Source organism: Lagenorhynchus albirostris, chromosome X, assembly GCF_949774975.1.
Source record: "Lagenorhynchus albirostris chromosome X, mLagAlb1.1, whole genome shotgun sequence".
NCBI lineage: Eukaryota > Metazoa > Chordata > Mammalia > Artiodactyla > Delphinidae > Lagenorhynchus > Lagenorhynchus albirostris.
The window spans coordinates 105,657,053-105,672,583 of record NC_083116.1 but is presented as its reverse complement, the minus strand read 5'-3'; the positions used below and the strand labels follow the sequence as shown (position 1 = coordinate 105,672,583).

At 40.8% G+C, this 15,531-nt stretch overlaps 1 protein-coding gene across 2 annotated transcripts; it reads right to left on the bottom strand.

The window, feature by feature from the left end:
* Positions 1–2,518: 2,518 nt before the first annotated feature.
* Positions 2,519–15,153, bottom strand: TASL (TLR adaptor interacting with endolysosomal SLC15A4). Of its 2 annotated transcripts, none has more exons than XM_060138530.1 (2): positions 15,086–15,153; positions 2,519–3,761 (listed from the first exon to the last, which is right to left on the bottom strand). In XM_060138530.1, exon 2 carries the CDS (start codon positions 3,758–3,760, stop codon positions 2,843–2,845), a length of 918 nt encoding a protein of 305 aa, XP_059994513.1. In that variant the 5' UTR covers position 3,761; positions 15,086–15,153; the 3' UTR covers positions 2,519–2,842. The 2 variants fall into 2 exon arrangements, with proteins under 2 accessions (XP_059994513.1, XP_059994514.1); XM_060138531.1 differs by lacking the exon at positions 15,086–15,153 and adding an exon at positions 5,111–5,202.
* Between the last annotated feature and the right edge of the window lie 378 nt (positions 15,154–15,531).

The following is a 15,531-nucleotide window of genomic DNA, read 5'->3' as shown; positions in this document are numbered from 1 at the left end:
TTATGAACCAGTCTGCTTTGTAACAAATCATTTCTCAAGTAATCAAGAGGGTAAACATCTGTGATACTATTATAACGCATTTTTATTATACCATTTACTCTAACCTGCTGTAAGAAATGAAGCTCGCTTATTCATTTTTCTTCTTGGGGAGGAACTCTGAATAGCGCTTTTTACTAGTCAAAATTATCTAGTTTTCATATTGATGGGTCTTTCACTTCAACCATCAGATGCCGTATCCAACACAGCCAAAACTTGTTTATGGATTTGACATATATTAACTGGTTGCCTACTATGTGCAAGTACTGCTTAGGATGTGGAGAAACAAATGAATAAATCAAAGCTTCAATTTTTGGAGGGGGGAAGAGAAGCAAATGAATACTACCAAACAGAACACTCTAAAGAAAAGAAGTAACATAATGATAAAGAGATGAGTGAGTTATTTTTCCCTTGGAGTAGAAAACCAGTCTTTAATGAGACAAATACGGTGGTCAACAAGAGAGCAGGTGGTAGTAGTTAAGAAGCAGGACTTTAAAGTTAAATGGAACTGGATTCAAATGTAGTTCCACCACTCACACTGTGCCCTTGGACAAATTACTTAACTTCCCTGAGCCCAACTTGCTCATCAGTGTTAAAGGAAAAAAAAAAGCCAAAAAGCTAGGGGGCAGGTGGATAATAGGCATACGCTCATGAGGTTATTATGCGAATTATATGAAACTCATACAAAATGCCGAACATGGTGCCAGGCACCATGGCAAGCAGTTAATGCATAGTGGCTACTATATATTCAAAGCAGTGAATAACATTTCTGAATTATTTCAAAACCAGGTTTTTTACATGATATTACATGTTGTAAAAAAAAATCATTCACTCTACAAATACTGAGAAATGCAGAGGATGCTACTGTGCTCCATCCAGATTCCTCCTCCTGGATGAGGAAATCATTCCCCCAGGAGCTGCCAGGAGCTTGGCTGCCAAAGGCTCACAGCTGATTCCCCTTCGGGAATTTTGCTCTGAACTGCCTCAGCTAAGGTTACGCCCCCTTCTGGTCAAGCAGGAGAACCAAAGCCAACGCTCTTATTTCAATTTGGATCAGTTATGAAGGGCCACCCCAACTCCAGAGCCTGCGATGCCTGAGGCCTCTGTCGAAACCTCTTCTGTTCTCCTTATTCCCTCACAGAGATTGTTCCCAACCCGCCCCCATAAACTTGCTCACCAGTTTCTATCTCAGAGTGGGCCTCCTCAAGGAAGCTGAATTAAGTCAAGCAGCCATCAGATGGGCAGGGCACTGCTGTGGAGCAGGGTTGACAAACTTCTTTTGTGGAAGGAGAGATGGTGCTTTTGGCTTTGGTGGACCATATGTTGTCTGTCGCATTTAGCAGCTCTGCCTTTCTAGTGTGAGAGCAGCCATAGACAATACATGAATGAATGGGTGTGGCTGTGCTCCAGTAAGGCCTTATTTTATGGACCCTGAATTTGAATATCATAATTATCATATCACAAAATATTCTTATTTTTATTTTAAAATGTCTGACAAGATTCTTAGCTCATGGGAGTTCAAAGGATGTAACTGGATTTATTGTAATCATTTCTCCTAATATGCAAATAGCACATCATGTTGTACACGTGAAACACGTTATATGCAGATTACACCTCAATGAAAGAAACAGGTAGCAGGCTAGATTTGGCCAATGAGTCATCATTTGCCAATCCCTGAGCTAGAGGAATGAAGTAGACGGTAGGTGCTCATGAAGCTGCCATTCCAGTGCATGAATTTACAGAATTTGATGTCATGGGACCCTAGAGCTTGTACGAGGATAAAGAAGACCCCCTTCCTAGCTCCAGAAGGGTCAAGAGGGCATGTAGAAAAGGAAGGGGAAAAATGGGAAAAATAAGATTCATTATTTCTTTTTTTTTTTTTTTTTTTTTTGCTGTACGCGGGCCTCTCACTCTTGTGGCCTCTCCCGTCGCGGAGCACAGGCTCCGGACGCGCAGGCTCAGCGGCCATGGCTCACGGGCCCAGCCGCTCCGCGGCATGTGGGATCCTCCCGGACCGGGGCACGAACCCGTGTTCCCTGCGTCGGCAGGCGGACTCTCAACCACTGCGCCACCAGGGAAGCCCTCATAATTTCTTTTGAAGCTTAGTACCAACAAGAAAATCAAACACGGCAAAATAAAGCAGTAGTTTAATATTCACTGTGTGGTATTTTCCATTTAGAAAATTTCATCTCCCCCAGTAAACAGAATTACATTTGAGTGGCAGTGGTTGTGGCTGTAGCGAAGTAATCATTACACATAAAAAACACAATTGCAATTTGCTACTGTTTTAATCTTTATAAAGAATATATTTTTAAATGATCTGGTACAGGGTAGGGAAGCTAGATATAAGCATATCTTAAAGACTGTTTGAGCCTGTCTTTATACCCAAATAGAGCAGCGTTCCACCGTCCATTTCCCTCCAGAAGAAACAACTTGGAGGAATTTACTTGAGTGACAAACATTCTTAACTCCTTCCCCTGAAACCTTTGGCTTTTAGTTTTGCCATGGTGTACATTCTTATTTGGTTTGTCTTTTTTCTTTTCTGTATTCCCTTAAATGAATCTCTTTTTTGATCATTTTTATTTTTACTTTGTTGCTATCCAACCCTTGCTTTGAAGTCGTTATAGCTCCTCTCCCCACATTCCTTCACATGTAATATTATGAGATTTCCTCTTAATCCATACCTGACCTCCAGCCAACCTTTACTTATCTAGCTCTTGACAACCCCTTCCTGTACATCGTCAGAACAAGTGAATAATTGTTGCTTAGGATTTGAGTAGTTGAGAAAGGAACAGAAGCCTCCTCTCTATGGATTCACGTTACTATACTGAGAAATATGGAGACTCGGAGTGCTAATTTCAGGAGTGCTGACTTCAGTTGACACCAACTGTAAAAGGCTGTTAATGACTATATCCCTGGCTTTTGAGGTCTCCAGGTTCTTCTCTCTAGAGACTTGAATACTAATTTGGTCCACACTTGTCATGATGAGTTCAGATGCCAGAATCTGGGTAGGAGAACTGTCATGAAGCACAGTGTCCATAATGTACTGCTTGTATAACTCCACGACCTTCTGCTCCAGGTATTCGTTCAGCACTGCATTCGAAATAGGCTTCTGCATTTGCAGGCTGCTTTTCTCTTTGATGCTGGTTATTCTCCAGTAGGATGAATACCGCTGGATAGGTTTGGGTGGGAAGTCGCTGGGCTGAGTGGAAATGGAATCCTCCATGGACAAAGGAATCTCCGACGATTTCAGCAAAGGGCCATGTTCAAAACTGCTCTCAGAGGGAAAATCTGTTGTCACTGAATTAATGGCCATCACTTGGCCCCCTGCAATATGTAAGTCATTGTAATTCTTGCAGATACTCTTGCAGGAAGGTGGAACCAAGTAGGTCTCTCTGCTGGGGTCTCTGTATAGTTCAACTGCGGCCAAGTTTGGGCTTTCAAACACGGGATTGGGGTTTGTCTGCAACACTGTGATTCTCGGATTTCTGCTGCGTTGGCTGTCTCTTGAATGCACTGAAGAAATAAACTTGCCTGAGGATTTGCACCTCACATAGAGACTTCGGACTTGTGTTTCATCCACGGAGGAATAGGAAAGAGTAGCAGCAGCTGTGGCTTCTGTCTTCTCTTCCTTTTCCTCAGCCACCTGCTCATTATAAGATGTACAACTCCACTGGATGTCACTCCGGTAAGCAAGTCCACTGAGATACCCTTCTGACAGCATTCTGGAAAGAGAGTTAGTAACAGTGGGGGAAAAGAAGACTGGAGTTTTATAAATTGGCAGTTGTTCTATCAAAAAAAGTAAAGGACAATAAATAAGTTCATTTCATTCATTCCCCAAGCTAGTCCTCACGCTGTGCCTGCTGTGTGCCAGGGCCATAGCATGTGTTGGAGGCATAAAGATGAAATGGGCACAGTTCCACCTTAAAGAAGTTTCTCAGTAACAACCTGGGATGAAGGAGGAGAAATGACAGGGTATGTTTCAGAGAAGGTGACATTTCAGCTAAACTGAAGGCTGAGAGTTCCATCCCTAGGCACAGAGTTACAAGAGAATGTGGTGACATGGCCTCTTTGGCATATATAAGACACTGAGCATAAGCAGAAAGGACTGGGGAGATAGGTTGGAATTGGATCCTGAAGGGCCTTGGGAGTCGGGCAAGGGCATTTGCCTTCTGCCCCGAAGGAAATGGAGAGTGATTGAGAAGCTGCAAACTGGGGAAGCAACATAACTAGTGGTTTATGAAAAAATGAGGAAATTTGTGGCAGATTCTACTGAAAATAAAAGCTATATCTTACTTATCATTGTACTTTATCCCTGGGAGCTAGCACAGTTGTCTGCATTTAGGAGGGAATCAAAAGATACTTAACTTGAATTAAATAATTAACAGCAGCGGCATGGCATGAAATTAATTCACCATCAACCCATCATGAAGGACCATGAAGCCTCGTCTACCTTTGCTGCCCAGGATGGCTTTCTTGCTCTATCCCTCCCAGTTTTTACGATATGTCCTGGAAATGTCCCTGTGTCCGACTGACGTTTTTACCTCTACCCTAGTCACCAAGGAGCTTTCCTGACTGTGAGCTTTTCCTCCACCTGTGCCACCCCTCCACCTTCAGCAGTTGTCACTGGATTCTGGGGTGGCTAGAATAGGCTAGAAGCCAGCAGCTGCATTTTCTGAAAAAGGAACGTGCTGGTACTCCTGGCAATGGAGCAGCAGACGAAAGCAAAGAGAACTGGTCCTCTTTGGCCCCGAGGGCTGGGCTTCGAAAACAGACCCGTGGACTTGAGCCTGAAATTGACAAGTCAAATTAGAAAAGGATTATTTTAATCCTAAGGATCCTCTTTTTAAAAAAATTTTAGCCTCTCTTTTATAGTCATGAAGTTATTTCCCAGGTGAACTTTTTCATTGTATAAAGTTAATATTATTAATGCAGTATAATTAGTATAATTGTTTCTATTGTATAAGGGTAATATTTTCAGTGTTTATTTCTTTTGGGGGAACTATTCCAAGATATATTGAGCAAATTTATCAGTTATTTAAATGTTTACTCCATTCCAGGCACTGTCACGTACCATGAAGATACAAAGTTAAAGGTCTTCAACAAATCCGTGAAGTAATTTTCGTATGCTGGACACACTTATAAGGGTAAGAAAATGTTCTTTCCTGAAAAAGCTTTTTAAATGCGGTTCTGCTCTCAACAAACCGAACATCCAGGCGAAAAGGCAGATCTTCTATACATGAGAAAATAGTTAACAGAGCAAGAAAGTTTATCATAAAGGCTTTACTAGTGACACAGTTACTTCACGACCCTCCCTCTCTGCCCCACCCCGGCTGCCAGTAGGGCCCTCCACCTTCAAGGGCCCTCCACCTTCAAGGCGCAAGTAAGCCCATGCGCCACAACTACCGAGCCTGCTCTCTACAGCCCGTGAGCCAGAATGTCATTGTGGAAAACCATAGCAAAAACACAACCCTCAGCTTTTGAGTTGCTAAATAGGCTTCAGAACCTCTTGGCAGAAAGCATAGTTGTAGAGAAATGGCTTTTGAGATACCGTAACCGAGCTTTTAAACTTCGGAATCCAGAACCCTAAATGACTTAGGGCATAATATTGACATATCAACAGTAGACTCAATGGATGGAATCCCCGCGGAGGGAGAGAATACCGCTCCAGATAGATCTGGGGAGCCCAGAGTAGAAGAGGCCTGTGCCCTACCTCCCACGTAGAACCTGAGGAAGCACGAAGTCTCTCTTCTCTCCTGCCCAGCACGGAATGCCTGGGCGGACAGGCCTGAGGCTGCCCCGTGAAGTCTGCTCACGTACCAGCATGCTGCCCAGAGCCTGCAAACCTGGAGAAGACCTCAACTGCAGATGGGAAGATTGCAGACATGATGTTTATAGACTGTTAACCAGGGGCCAGGAGAGTGACAAGTCACCGTGAATGCCAATGGGACTACATGATGACAGCCAGAAATGCCGACCCCACACACCACACACACATCCCCAGCTGACCCTACGGCTTTATGGAAGCAAGCTGGAACTTAGAGGCAAACCCAAGCTGGAGGGACCCTGAAGTGGCTGAGGACAGTGATTACTCAGAATGTGAGCTCAAAAGCAAGATCACATTGAGGTAGAGAAAAGCAAAGATCTCTAGGAAAAATAACAGATTAGGCATATATCTGTATTTTTTCTTCCCCCAAACTTCACTGAAACAACATTAAATGATTTTTTTAAATATAATACACAAGAAAAAGGAGAACAAGAGAAGAGACTAGAGCAATTACATTTTAGAAGCTGGAAAGCAGTAGGCCGGGGTGAATGACTTCAAGAAGCAAATGAAAAATCTCAAAGCAGTGCAGTCCAACAGAACTTTCTGGGATGCTAGGATGATCTATATATGTGCTGTCCAAAATATGAATAGCCACATGTGGCTATTAAGCGCTTGAAATGTGGCTAATGAAACTGAATGTCATTAATTAATGAATTAACTTTATTTAATTTAAATTATTAAAAAATACCACATAGCTAAGACACTGGACAGCACAGACTTAGAAGACAGTGAAGGTGATAATGCAGGATCACTCTTGAGAATCACCCTTGTCCCCATTCAGTCGTTATCCCAAATCGCCTACTGTTTATCATATTTCTTTTCATGTTAAACAATCAGCCATAGTGGATTCTTCTCTCACTTTATGTGGATGATGTTTATGGCCCCTCCAGGTAATCTCCACTCCTTCACCACAGTAAAGGAAGCCGGTCCAGGATTTTGTTTTGAGTATTGAATGAGCCCTTTGCCCCATTTGCCGTGGACTGAGAGCTTTGTTGGTACCTTAATTCTGGTAGAATAAGAGACCTACCATTCTGATGTGTGGAGCCCAAGGCAGACCAGTACAGTGGTAGGTCGCATGATGGAAAAGCAGAAAATATGTCCTAATATCTAGGGATAGATACCCGCCTGCCTAAAGGAAAAGATTCCTACAAACGAGGAGTGGGCGATAAGGTCAGGGAGGTAAGTTGAGACATGCAAGGCTGAGGACATTCAGTTTACCCTGAAGGCAGTACAAAGCTCTGGAAGGTAACCAAACTTATTCAAGGCATGGTGTGATCTGTCAGTAAAGGGCAAGAGGAATTTCAGTAGGATTGGAGTCAAGGACCCGAGTTAGGAGGCTGCTGGATTCATGCCCACCTGAGGTGATTGGGAAAGGAACCAGGAGGAAAGTAGCAGAAAAGGAAGAGAAGGGATGAACTTGAGAGACCATAACCGAAATGGGGAGGCCAGAAGGAGCCGGGAAGAGAGCTGATGGGCTTAGTTTTGTTCCTCTTGAGTCTGACATGAGTGCAAGTGTCTAACTGTGCATTGGAGATTCAGGCAGGGAGCTCGTTAGAGGGGTAACTTACAGTCAACAGTGAAGTCATCTCCCAAGTGTGGGCTGTAGGATTTTCTGTTTGGGGGCTTGAGAAGCTTGTGAGTGTAATAATTTCTGTGGGGAACCTGCCTTGAACAGTACAAGGAGGAATGAGCCACAAGAGCTGCAGTGTCGATAGCTTTGTAGAGACTACAAGGGCTTCAAATGTGAACAGGTCACATTTAAAAAATCGACATTCAAAGGTAGAATTTAGTTGTTATTCAGACTCATTAAGGCCAAAAAAAATTCTTGAACTGGTAGTCAAGAGACTAGAATTCTAGTTCTGACCTTGCCACTAGCTGTGGTTTTAGTCTAGTTAATGGCAGGTCTGTAACAGGACTAGCATTTAGTACTAGCTACAACCCAGACACTAAGTGCTTTTTGTGTACTGAATCAGTGGATCCCCACAAAAACTCAAAGATGTAGATACTATTATTATGCTCATTTTATATATGTCAAAATTAAGTAATCTGCCCAAAGCCAGCAGGCATTCAAATGCTGTCAGTCAGAAAACGGAGCCCCCTGGAATTCCCTGGTAGTCCAGTGGTTAGGACTCCACGCCCCCATTGCAGGGGGCCCGGGTTCGATCCCTGGTCTGGGATCCCTGCAGGCCATGCACGTGGCCAAAAGAAAAAAAAAGAAAGAAAGAAAAGAAAACAGCCCATGCTCGCATGTCATTTAACCTCTCAGAGACTCAACTTCTTATCTGTAAATGGAGAACGTGGGATTAAATTAAAGAGTCCCCTCAAACTTTAATATTGCATGGGGTTTTGACTATGTTAAGAGAAGAGAACAAGTGAGGTGAGCATTACTCAGAATCAAAATCAGTTTCTAAAAGCTAGCAGCAGAGGGCAGCAGAGAGCATGCTAAAGCAGCTTTTGAAAGATTTTTCTCAAGCAATAGAGAGAGTAATAATGTGTGAAACACACAAATTATACATGTTAACTCATTTGATCTTTATGAAAACCATTTAATGTACCACTAGAATAAAAATAGTACCAGAGGGCTTCCCTGGTGGCGCAGTGGTTAAGAAGCCACCTGCCAGTGCGGGGGACACAGGTTCGAGCCCTGGTCCGTGAAGATCCCACATGCGGCGGAGCAAGTAAGCCCATGCGCCACAACTACCGAGCCTGCTCTCTACAGCCCGTGAGCCACAACTACAGAAGCCCACGCGCCTAGAGCCCGTGCTCCGCAACAAGAGAAGCCACCGCAATGAGAAGCCCGCGCACCGCAACGAAGAGGAGCCCCCGCTCGCCGCAAACTAGAGAAAGCCCGTGCGCAGCAACGAAGACCCAACCAGCCAAAAACAAATAAATTAATTTTAAAAACTAGTACTACATATCATGACATCTTAAAATTTTAAAATAGAGAAAGTTATTTGGGTTTATTTTGATTAATTGTTGGCATTTTTCTTAATAAATTTCATTGATTATAAAATTCTTAGAAGACCTCGCTCTTCAAAGGTATTATAAAAGATATACTTTAAACAAATGTTAACATATTTGACTTAATTTTATCTGAGACAATAAAACTTAAGCCAATGGATTACTTCACTTGTTCAAAGGTATTTTATTGCTTGAATTTTTATTTCTCATCATAGAGAGGATAGAGATAGAGATAGAGATATATCTGGAATTCTCCATGACTGATTCACTGTGAAGGAAAAGACTCTCAAGGACACTTGCAGATGAGATGTTCTAGGCAAATTTAGCCTCCGTTAATCATTATCAGACAGGGGAATACCAAAATTAACCTGATGTGTAAATTCACAACTTAGAAATATGTGCTGAAGTCCAGCACGTTGTTAAATCATTTACTTGGATTTCATAAAACTGATGTTATAACTCTGTACATAGAAATACTTTTTCTTTCTAAATAAATATTTTTAATAAAATACCACAGCAAATAAACCACTGAAGTAGAAATCCCATAGGATTTTTTAAATTTTTGGAGTCCTTTATCATTTTCATGGGACTTTTTTGAAGAAATGGCTTAACAAGACAAGTCCTTAAAACAGCACAAAAGTATGAAGAGTAACATCACTTAACAGTACTCAACAGTGGAAGCCATACCTTTAGACTTAGAAAAAAATGCTCTTGGCCATAAGGTTAAGTTTGGACTCTATTTTCTAACTTTGAGAGGCTGTTATTCCCAAATGTTGTCTTTCTGATAAAAGGCTAATAAGGCAGAAGAGCTTGTTCTGTTTTGGATTCTTCCCCCCACCTCTCTTTTCAAATGAGTGAAGAAATAAGCAGCTCTCATTTAAAAAAAAAAAAAAAGGGGGAAGAAAGGAAAAACAATCTGTGGCTGCCCCAAACTGGGGCCTCGGATACAAGATCTGAGCCTTTGGGGTCACATCACTGGCCTGTAGAGGCTCAGAACCCTGCCAAGGTCAGGTGTGCATCTCTGGGGAGGAGGAGGTGAGAGGCGCGAGGAGCCGCCACGCCATCGAGATTCTCTGCTGATTGTCCATGTGAGGGCCGCTCAGTTGATGGAACTGACCAAGAGCAACAAGATCCCCAAAACTGTCCATTGCAGGACCCTACAAATAAGTGAAAAGGCTAGAGGACACCTCCAGGAAGTACTTGACTACCCAGTCCCTTCTGAGTCATAATCCCAAGGGGCAAGGATGATCCAACAGCTTTCCAGAGGTGCTTGAAAAAAAGCTTTGGTTCCGTTCAGCTGGTCATTCCTGGTAGAGCCCCTCTAAGTGTGTAGACTTCATGGCCAGCTGACAGTCACCACTGGAGTTGTGTTGTGTCAGTAGTCTGGGAGAAAACCAGTAGTTGACGAGGCTGGAGACTACCAATATAGACATACTTTTAATTTACACTGAAACAACACAAGCATGGGTTCAAAGAGAAAAACTAAAGAGGGAAAAAATGTATAAGAGGGGATGTTTGGAAAAACCTAACTTAGGGATCAGCAAACTTTCTCTATAAATGGCCAAATATTTAATATTTTAGGTTTCTATCACAACTACTCAACTCTGCCATCATAGCAGGAAAGCAGCCACAGACAATATGTAAACAAATGGGTGTGGCTGTGTTCCAATAAAACTTTATTTACAAAAAAACTTTATTTACAAAAACAGGCAAAGGGCCAGTTTGACCTATAGGCTATGGCTTGCCTATCCTTGACCTAAGTCAAAAAGCAGATGCAGTAATTGAGATAGGGCACAATAATAAAAGCAATTGTGTTGGGTGCTTTCCAGACATTACCCCTAATCTTCCAACAACAGTGCATTGTTAGATATTATCATAATCCGGGTTTTCCAAATGAGAAAACTGAGATTAAGATAGGACAAATGACCTTCCCAAGGTCACAAAGCAAATAAGTAGTGGAGGGAAGATTCAAGTCAATTTACTAACCCCAAAGTGTGTGATCTGTTCTTAAACATATCACACCTACTGCCTAGTTGAGAGCAGTTAATATCACACAATCACGACAAGCAATTAGTCCTTCCAGGAAAAGGGTACCCGCCCTGACTCCATTTTAATAACAACCCTTGCCCAATAAAGGAAGGAAGGTGCAGTGAAGTACAGAAAGAAAAGCTCCAAGAAGACAGCCAGTGCCCACCGCACAGGGCTACACACATGTCCCAATTGTGTATCAATGTTCATATGTCTTTGAGATATACAAATAATTTATCCTCTGCTCTTTTAATCTAACCATATGAACAGTTTCCTTAACCATTCCCACCGCTATAGCCTGGCGTCATCTTGCCCTTAATTTTTCAACCGCAGAGTAATTTAGTATTACAGATGCCCTGTTTAAATATCAGCAGCTTCCCATTACCTCCAGGATAAAGTCCACACACGTTAGGCCCTCATGGTACCTGTTGTTTTTTTTTTTTTGGTCCAAATTATTTTATTTATTTATTTAATTTTTACATCTTTATTGGAGTATAATTGCTTTACAATGGTGTGTAAGTTTCTGCTTTATAACAAAGTGAATCAGTTATACATATACATATGTTCCCATATCTCTTCCCTCTTGCGTCTCCCTCCCTCTTATCTGCCTTCTTCATCTTACCTCTGCCTGTTCCCACAAGACCCAGGATGCCAGCCATGCTGAACTCCTCCCTGTTCTCCCAAATCCCATGCCCATCCTAGGCATTTGTCCCTTTCTTCTTCTATCCTGAGAGCCCTGGTTCCTTATCCATCCCCTATTCCACCACCACCCTTCAAGTCTCATATCTCAACCTTTCAGAGCCCCTGACCATCCATTCAGAATCCTGGTCCCTAAATTAGAAATGCTAAATTCTTCTCTCCCCTACCCCAGTATATTTATCAGGATTGCATAGAACCTTAGCAAATTCCATTTGCTACCTTAAACAGTGAAGTAAATCATTGGGACAGTCCTTTGAATCAAGGAGTAACTGGCAATAGCAAAAGAAAAGCAGAAGAATGAGGATTGGCAGGAAGGGCAGTGGGGGGGCCGGTGTGCGTTGGGGGTGATAAGGTGGCAAAACAGATCCTATCTCTGGAAAGACAGTTCGCAGGCATGCAAAGCAAGACTTCTGCGAAGCTGGTTGAGACAGTGCAGAGAAGACCTCTACCGTGGCACAAAAAAATGGAGACAGTGGGATGGGGCTGCCTCAGAGCATCATGGGATGTAACCTCACAGAAATAAGGACAGGAAAACGTTATCTGCTATTTCATAGACAATCTATAGCCTAGCTAGTTGGGGTGCAGCTTGGTTCCCACCTGTCAACATGCCTGCTCATATAGATCTGCCTTTTAACAGAAAATAGTACATCTACAGACACATCTTATGTTAGCAAATAATTTCTCATAGTAGACATTGAGGTTTTTTCTTGCTTTTTTACTGTGTGCAATCACTGCATATGCCTGCAGGAATGTTTCCTCGGGCCAGATTTGGAGAAGCCAAATTACTAGATCCCATCTATTGCAAATTGCCTTTCAAGTAGCTTGGGCCAATTTATTTTCTCACCACCAATGTCTGAGATTAACTGTTTCCACTGATATTCTTCAACACGCTATTTGTTTTTCATTTTCCAATCAGATGAGCACACTTATTTTTGCCTCAAATTTGAGGGTGAAGAAAACTGTCTTGTTAAGATTATATGTAGGTGATATACCAGAAATGTTATTTTTAATACCACCCCATCCTCAAAATACTCTATTTCATCTCTTCATCTCTTTATTTCCCCTATAATCTAAATTCTAGATCCTTTAATTCCAATCTATGATTTTTAAAGATCTTCTTGATTTGGGGGACTTGCAAATAAACCACTGAAGGGTTATCATTGAAAAACTTGAATATTACTTTGCTCATAATCTAGTTATGATACTGTAACCAAATCCATATTACATTGGGGTTTTTTTTTCTTTTGGCGAACAATACAAGAACTTTACCCAAAACAAAGGGTTTCTTTAGGAAGGATCTCGCTATATGAAAAAGCATCTGCATTTTCCTGACCCTTACCTTTGAAAGTACGTGTTCTTTAGAAATGGAAATAACCATTCACTTAATCATATACCTTGGATTATATCCCTATTATTTCATATTTTCTGGTATTTGTTGATAGATGCTCTAAAGTATCACTTACTTTGTATTTCAGTTCCTGTTACAAAACATGTAATTTGGGATTATCGGTTCTTCTGTCAAATATGAAGTGATTCTTACTTAATGAGTTAACTCCTGAAAGTCTAATTTGATGACTAATATAATATGATCGTAAGTCAAAAGGCCTCCGTTTTCCATATTAACATCAACAAGTAAATAATTTTCTGTTCAATTCTACTTAGATCCTTATGACTAAAGGTAGCAGCTACTTCCAAGGGCTTTATCTGGATATGAATTTCCTTATTTCAGAAAATGTAAATTTTGGTGCAGACATATTAGTAAATATATTTTTTATCATAGTTTGGATTTTTCTTCATATTCTGTCTTTATGTCTTACAAACAGAAAAATTAAAGCTTATGATCACTTTTTTGAAATACTTTTAAAGTATTTTGACATAAAATGAGAGGACTAAAAAACTAAGAAAAATGATCCTGATAGAGTTGATTGATGTTAAATCTCCTTGGTGGTATAATTCTTAATCATTGTTAATTATGTTGTTAATTATGGCTATCACCATTAACATTTACTTAATTGTGGGCATATCAGACAAAGGCAGTGCAAGATACTTGATTGGATCCTAAATTTAAAAAATAAAAACTCTCTAAAGGACATATAGATAATTGGAGAAATTTGAATATGGGTCATATATTAGATAATAGTATTGTATTAATGTTAAATTTCCTTAGCATTATAATCACGTAGAAGACTGCTCTTTTTCTTCGGAGATACAGGGTCAAGAATTTCAAGGTGATGGATCCTAAAGTCAACAATATACTTTCAAACAGTTTAGGGGAAAAAAAGAAAACACCTGTGTGTATGTGTGTTTACATACATATACAGAGAGAGAGACATAGCAAGAGAAAAAAATAAATGTGGCAAAATGCTACAACTGATTAATCTACATAGTAAAAACGTGTGTGCATTGTACGGATGCTCTTCTTTCCATTTTTATATAGGTTTGAAACTTTGTAAAACACAAATTGGAGGGAAAGTAACTATAGTTAGTTAATGAAGGCAAATTTACATTCTATCACGTTTATGAAGAGTTCAGAGGGACAATATCTTATATGTCTAAGATAATCATTAGGTCTGCGTTTGGAAATGTTTCAGTAACTTGAAATAACTATTGAAAACATCGCTTCGCTCTGAGATAATAAAATTAGTGCATGTTTGTGTATCCCCCAAATTACCATTATAATATGAATGTTTTACACAAATTTCAAATACTCTGCACTCCTCCAAGAAGCTTCTCAAATTCAGAAACACGATCTTCTTACACTGACCTATGCAAGAAATGGTCTACAAATATCAATATGAATATTCTGGCCAAACCAGGTTTATATTTAAGTACAAATAGATGTGCACACGCACAAAAAAGAATGGTTGAGCAGGTCTAAAAATAATTCAAACAAAAGCCCACCTGTGCGTGTACTGTCTTTAGTACCAACAGGGAGACTTTCCCCAAATCACCCAGATGGCAATTTGAAAAGCATCATCACTGTAGATCACATTTACTTTGAGTATGTCCTGCCACAGTGAAAAACACTTATCACAAGCTCGCCCAATGAATAATTGAGAGTTAAATCCAATTGGAATATATTGTGATTGTATTCATCTCTAAAACTACATCACTGTGACCGAATTTGAGTGGTGCTGTCCCTGCAAAATTCTGCCTAGGTTTTTAGGCCTTCTTTAAAAAACACAGATGCTAAACCTGTGTAGCAGTTAGTGAACGGGGACTGAATAAATTACACAACAAATATTTGATCAGACCAGTCAAAAATTTTCAGTAAAAAGAAAAATTGTTAGAAATGTCCAAAGTGTGAACATGAGGTAAGAGAAGGGGAGTGTTGGACTGCATTTCTCTTTATTGTCTAACTCCATTGAATGCTTGTTTACATGCCCACTCACCTCTGATCTGGTAAATGAGAAAAGCATTTTAGATGGTCATGAGATTGGATCTGAGTTCTGATGATAAAGGACGAAGAAAGGGTAGGAAGAGAAATGACAGAAAAAGTTCACAGCCATAGGGTCTCTTGCCTCCTTTGCTTACCTTCACTAACCAGTCTGTGCCTTTGGTCCTGCAGAAACACCACGATTGACCATATAGAGATGAACAGGCCAGCCAGTGCTTTTGCCAGAAATGTTCGCAAGCCTTTGGTGAGTCTACTTTTCACTGATAAGACCAAGAAACTGAGCTGCTCGTTGCACTTGCCATTCTTTTTATAACTGATCCTATGGAAAAAGTTGTTTTTGCTCAAGTCTGACTTGTGCTCAAGAAGTGTGGGAAGTCCCAAGAAAGGGGGAGGCAATAACTGACAAACCCACATCGAGCCGCAGAATGGTGTTTCTTCCCCTTTTTCGAAAAATGAAACCTATCTATGAAAGTGCCTCTGGTTAAAATAGTTTATTGCTATACATTATGTAAGAACCCTGTCGACATAAATTTATTCCTCTAACAAGAAATTCTCTAGAACCCCTCTCCCCAAAGAGAGCCAA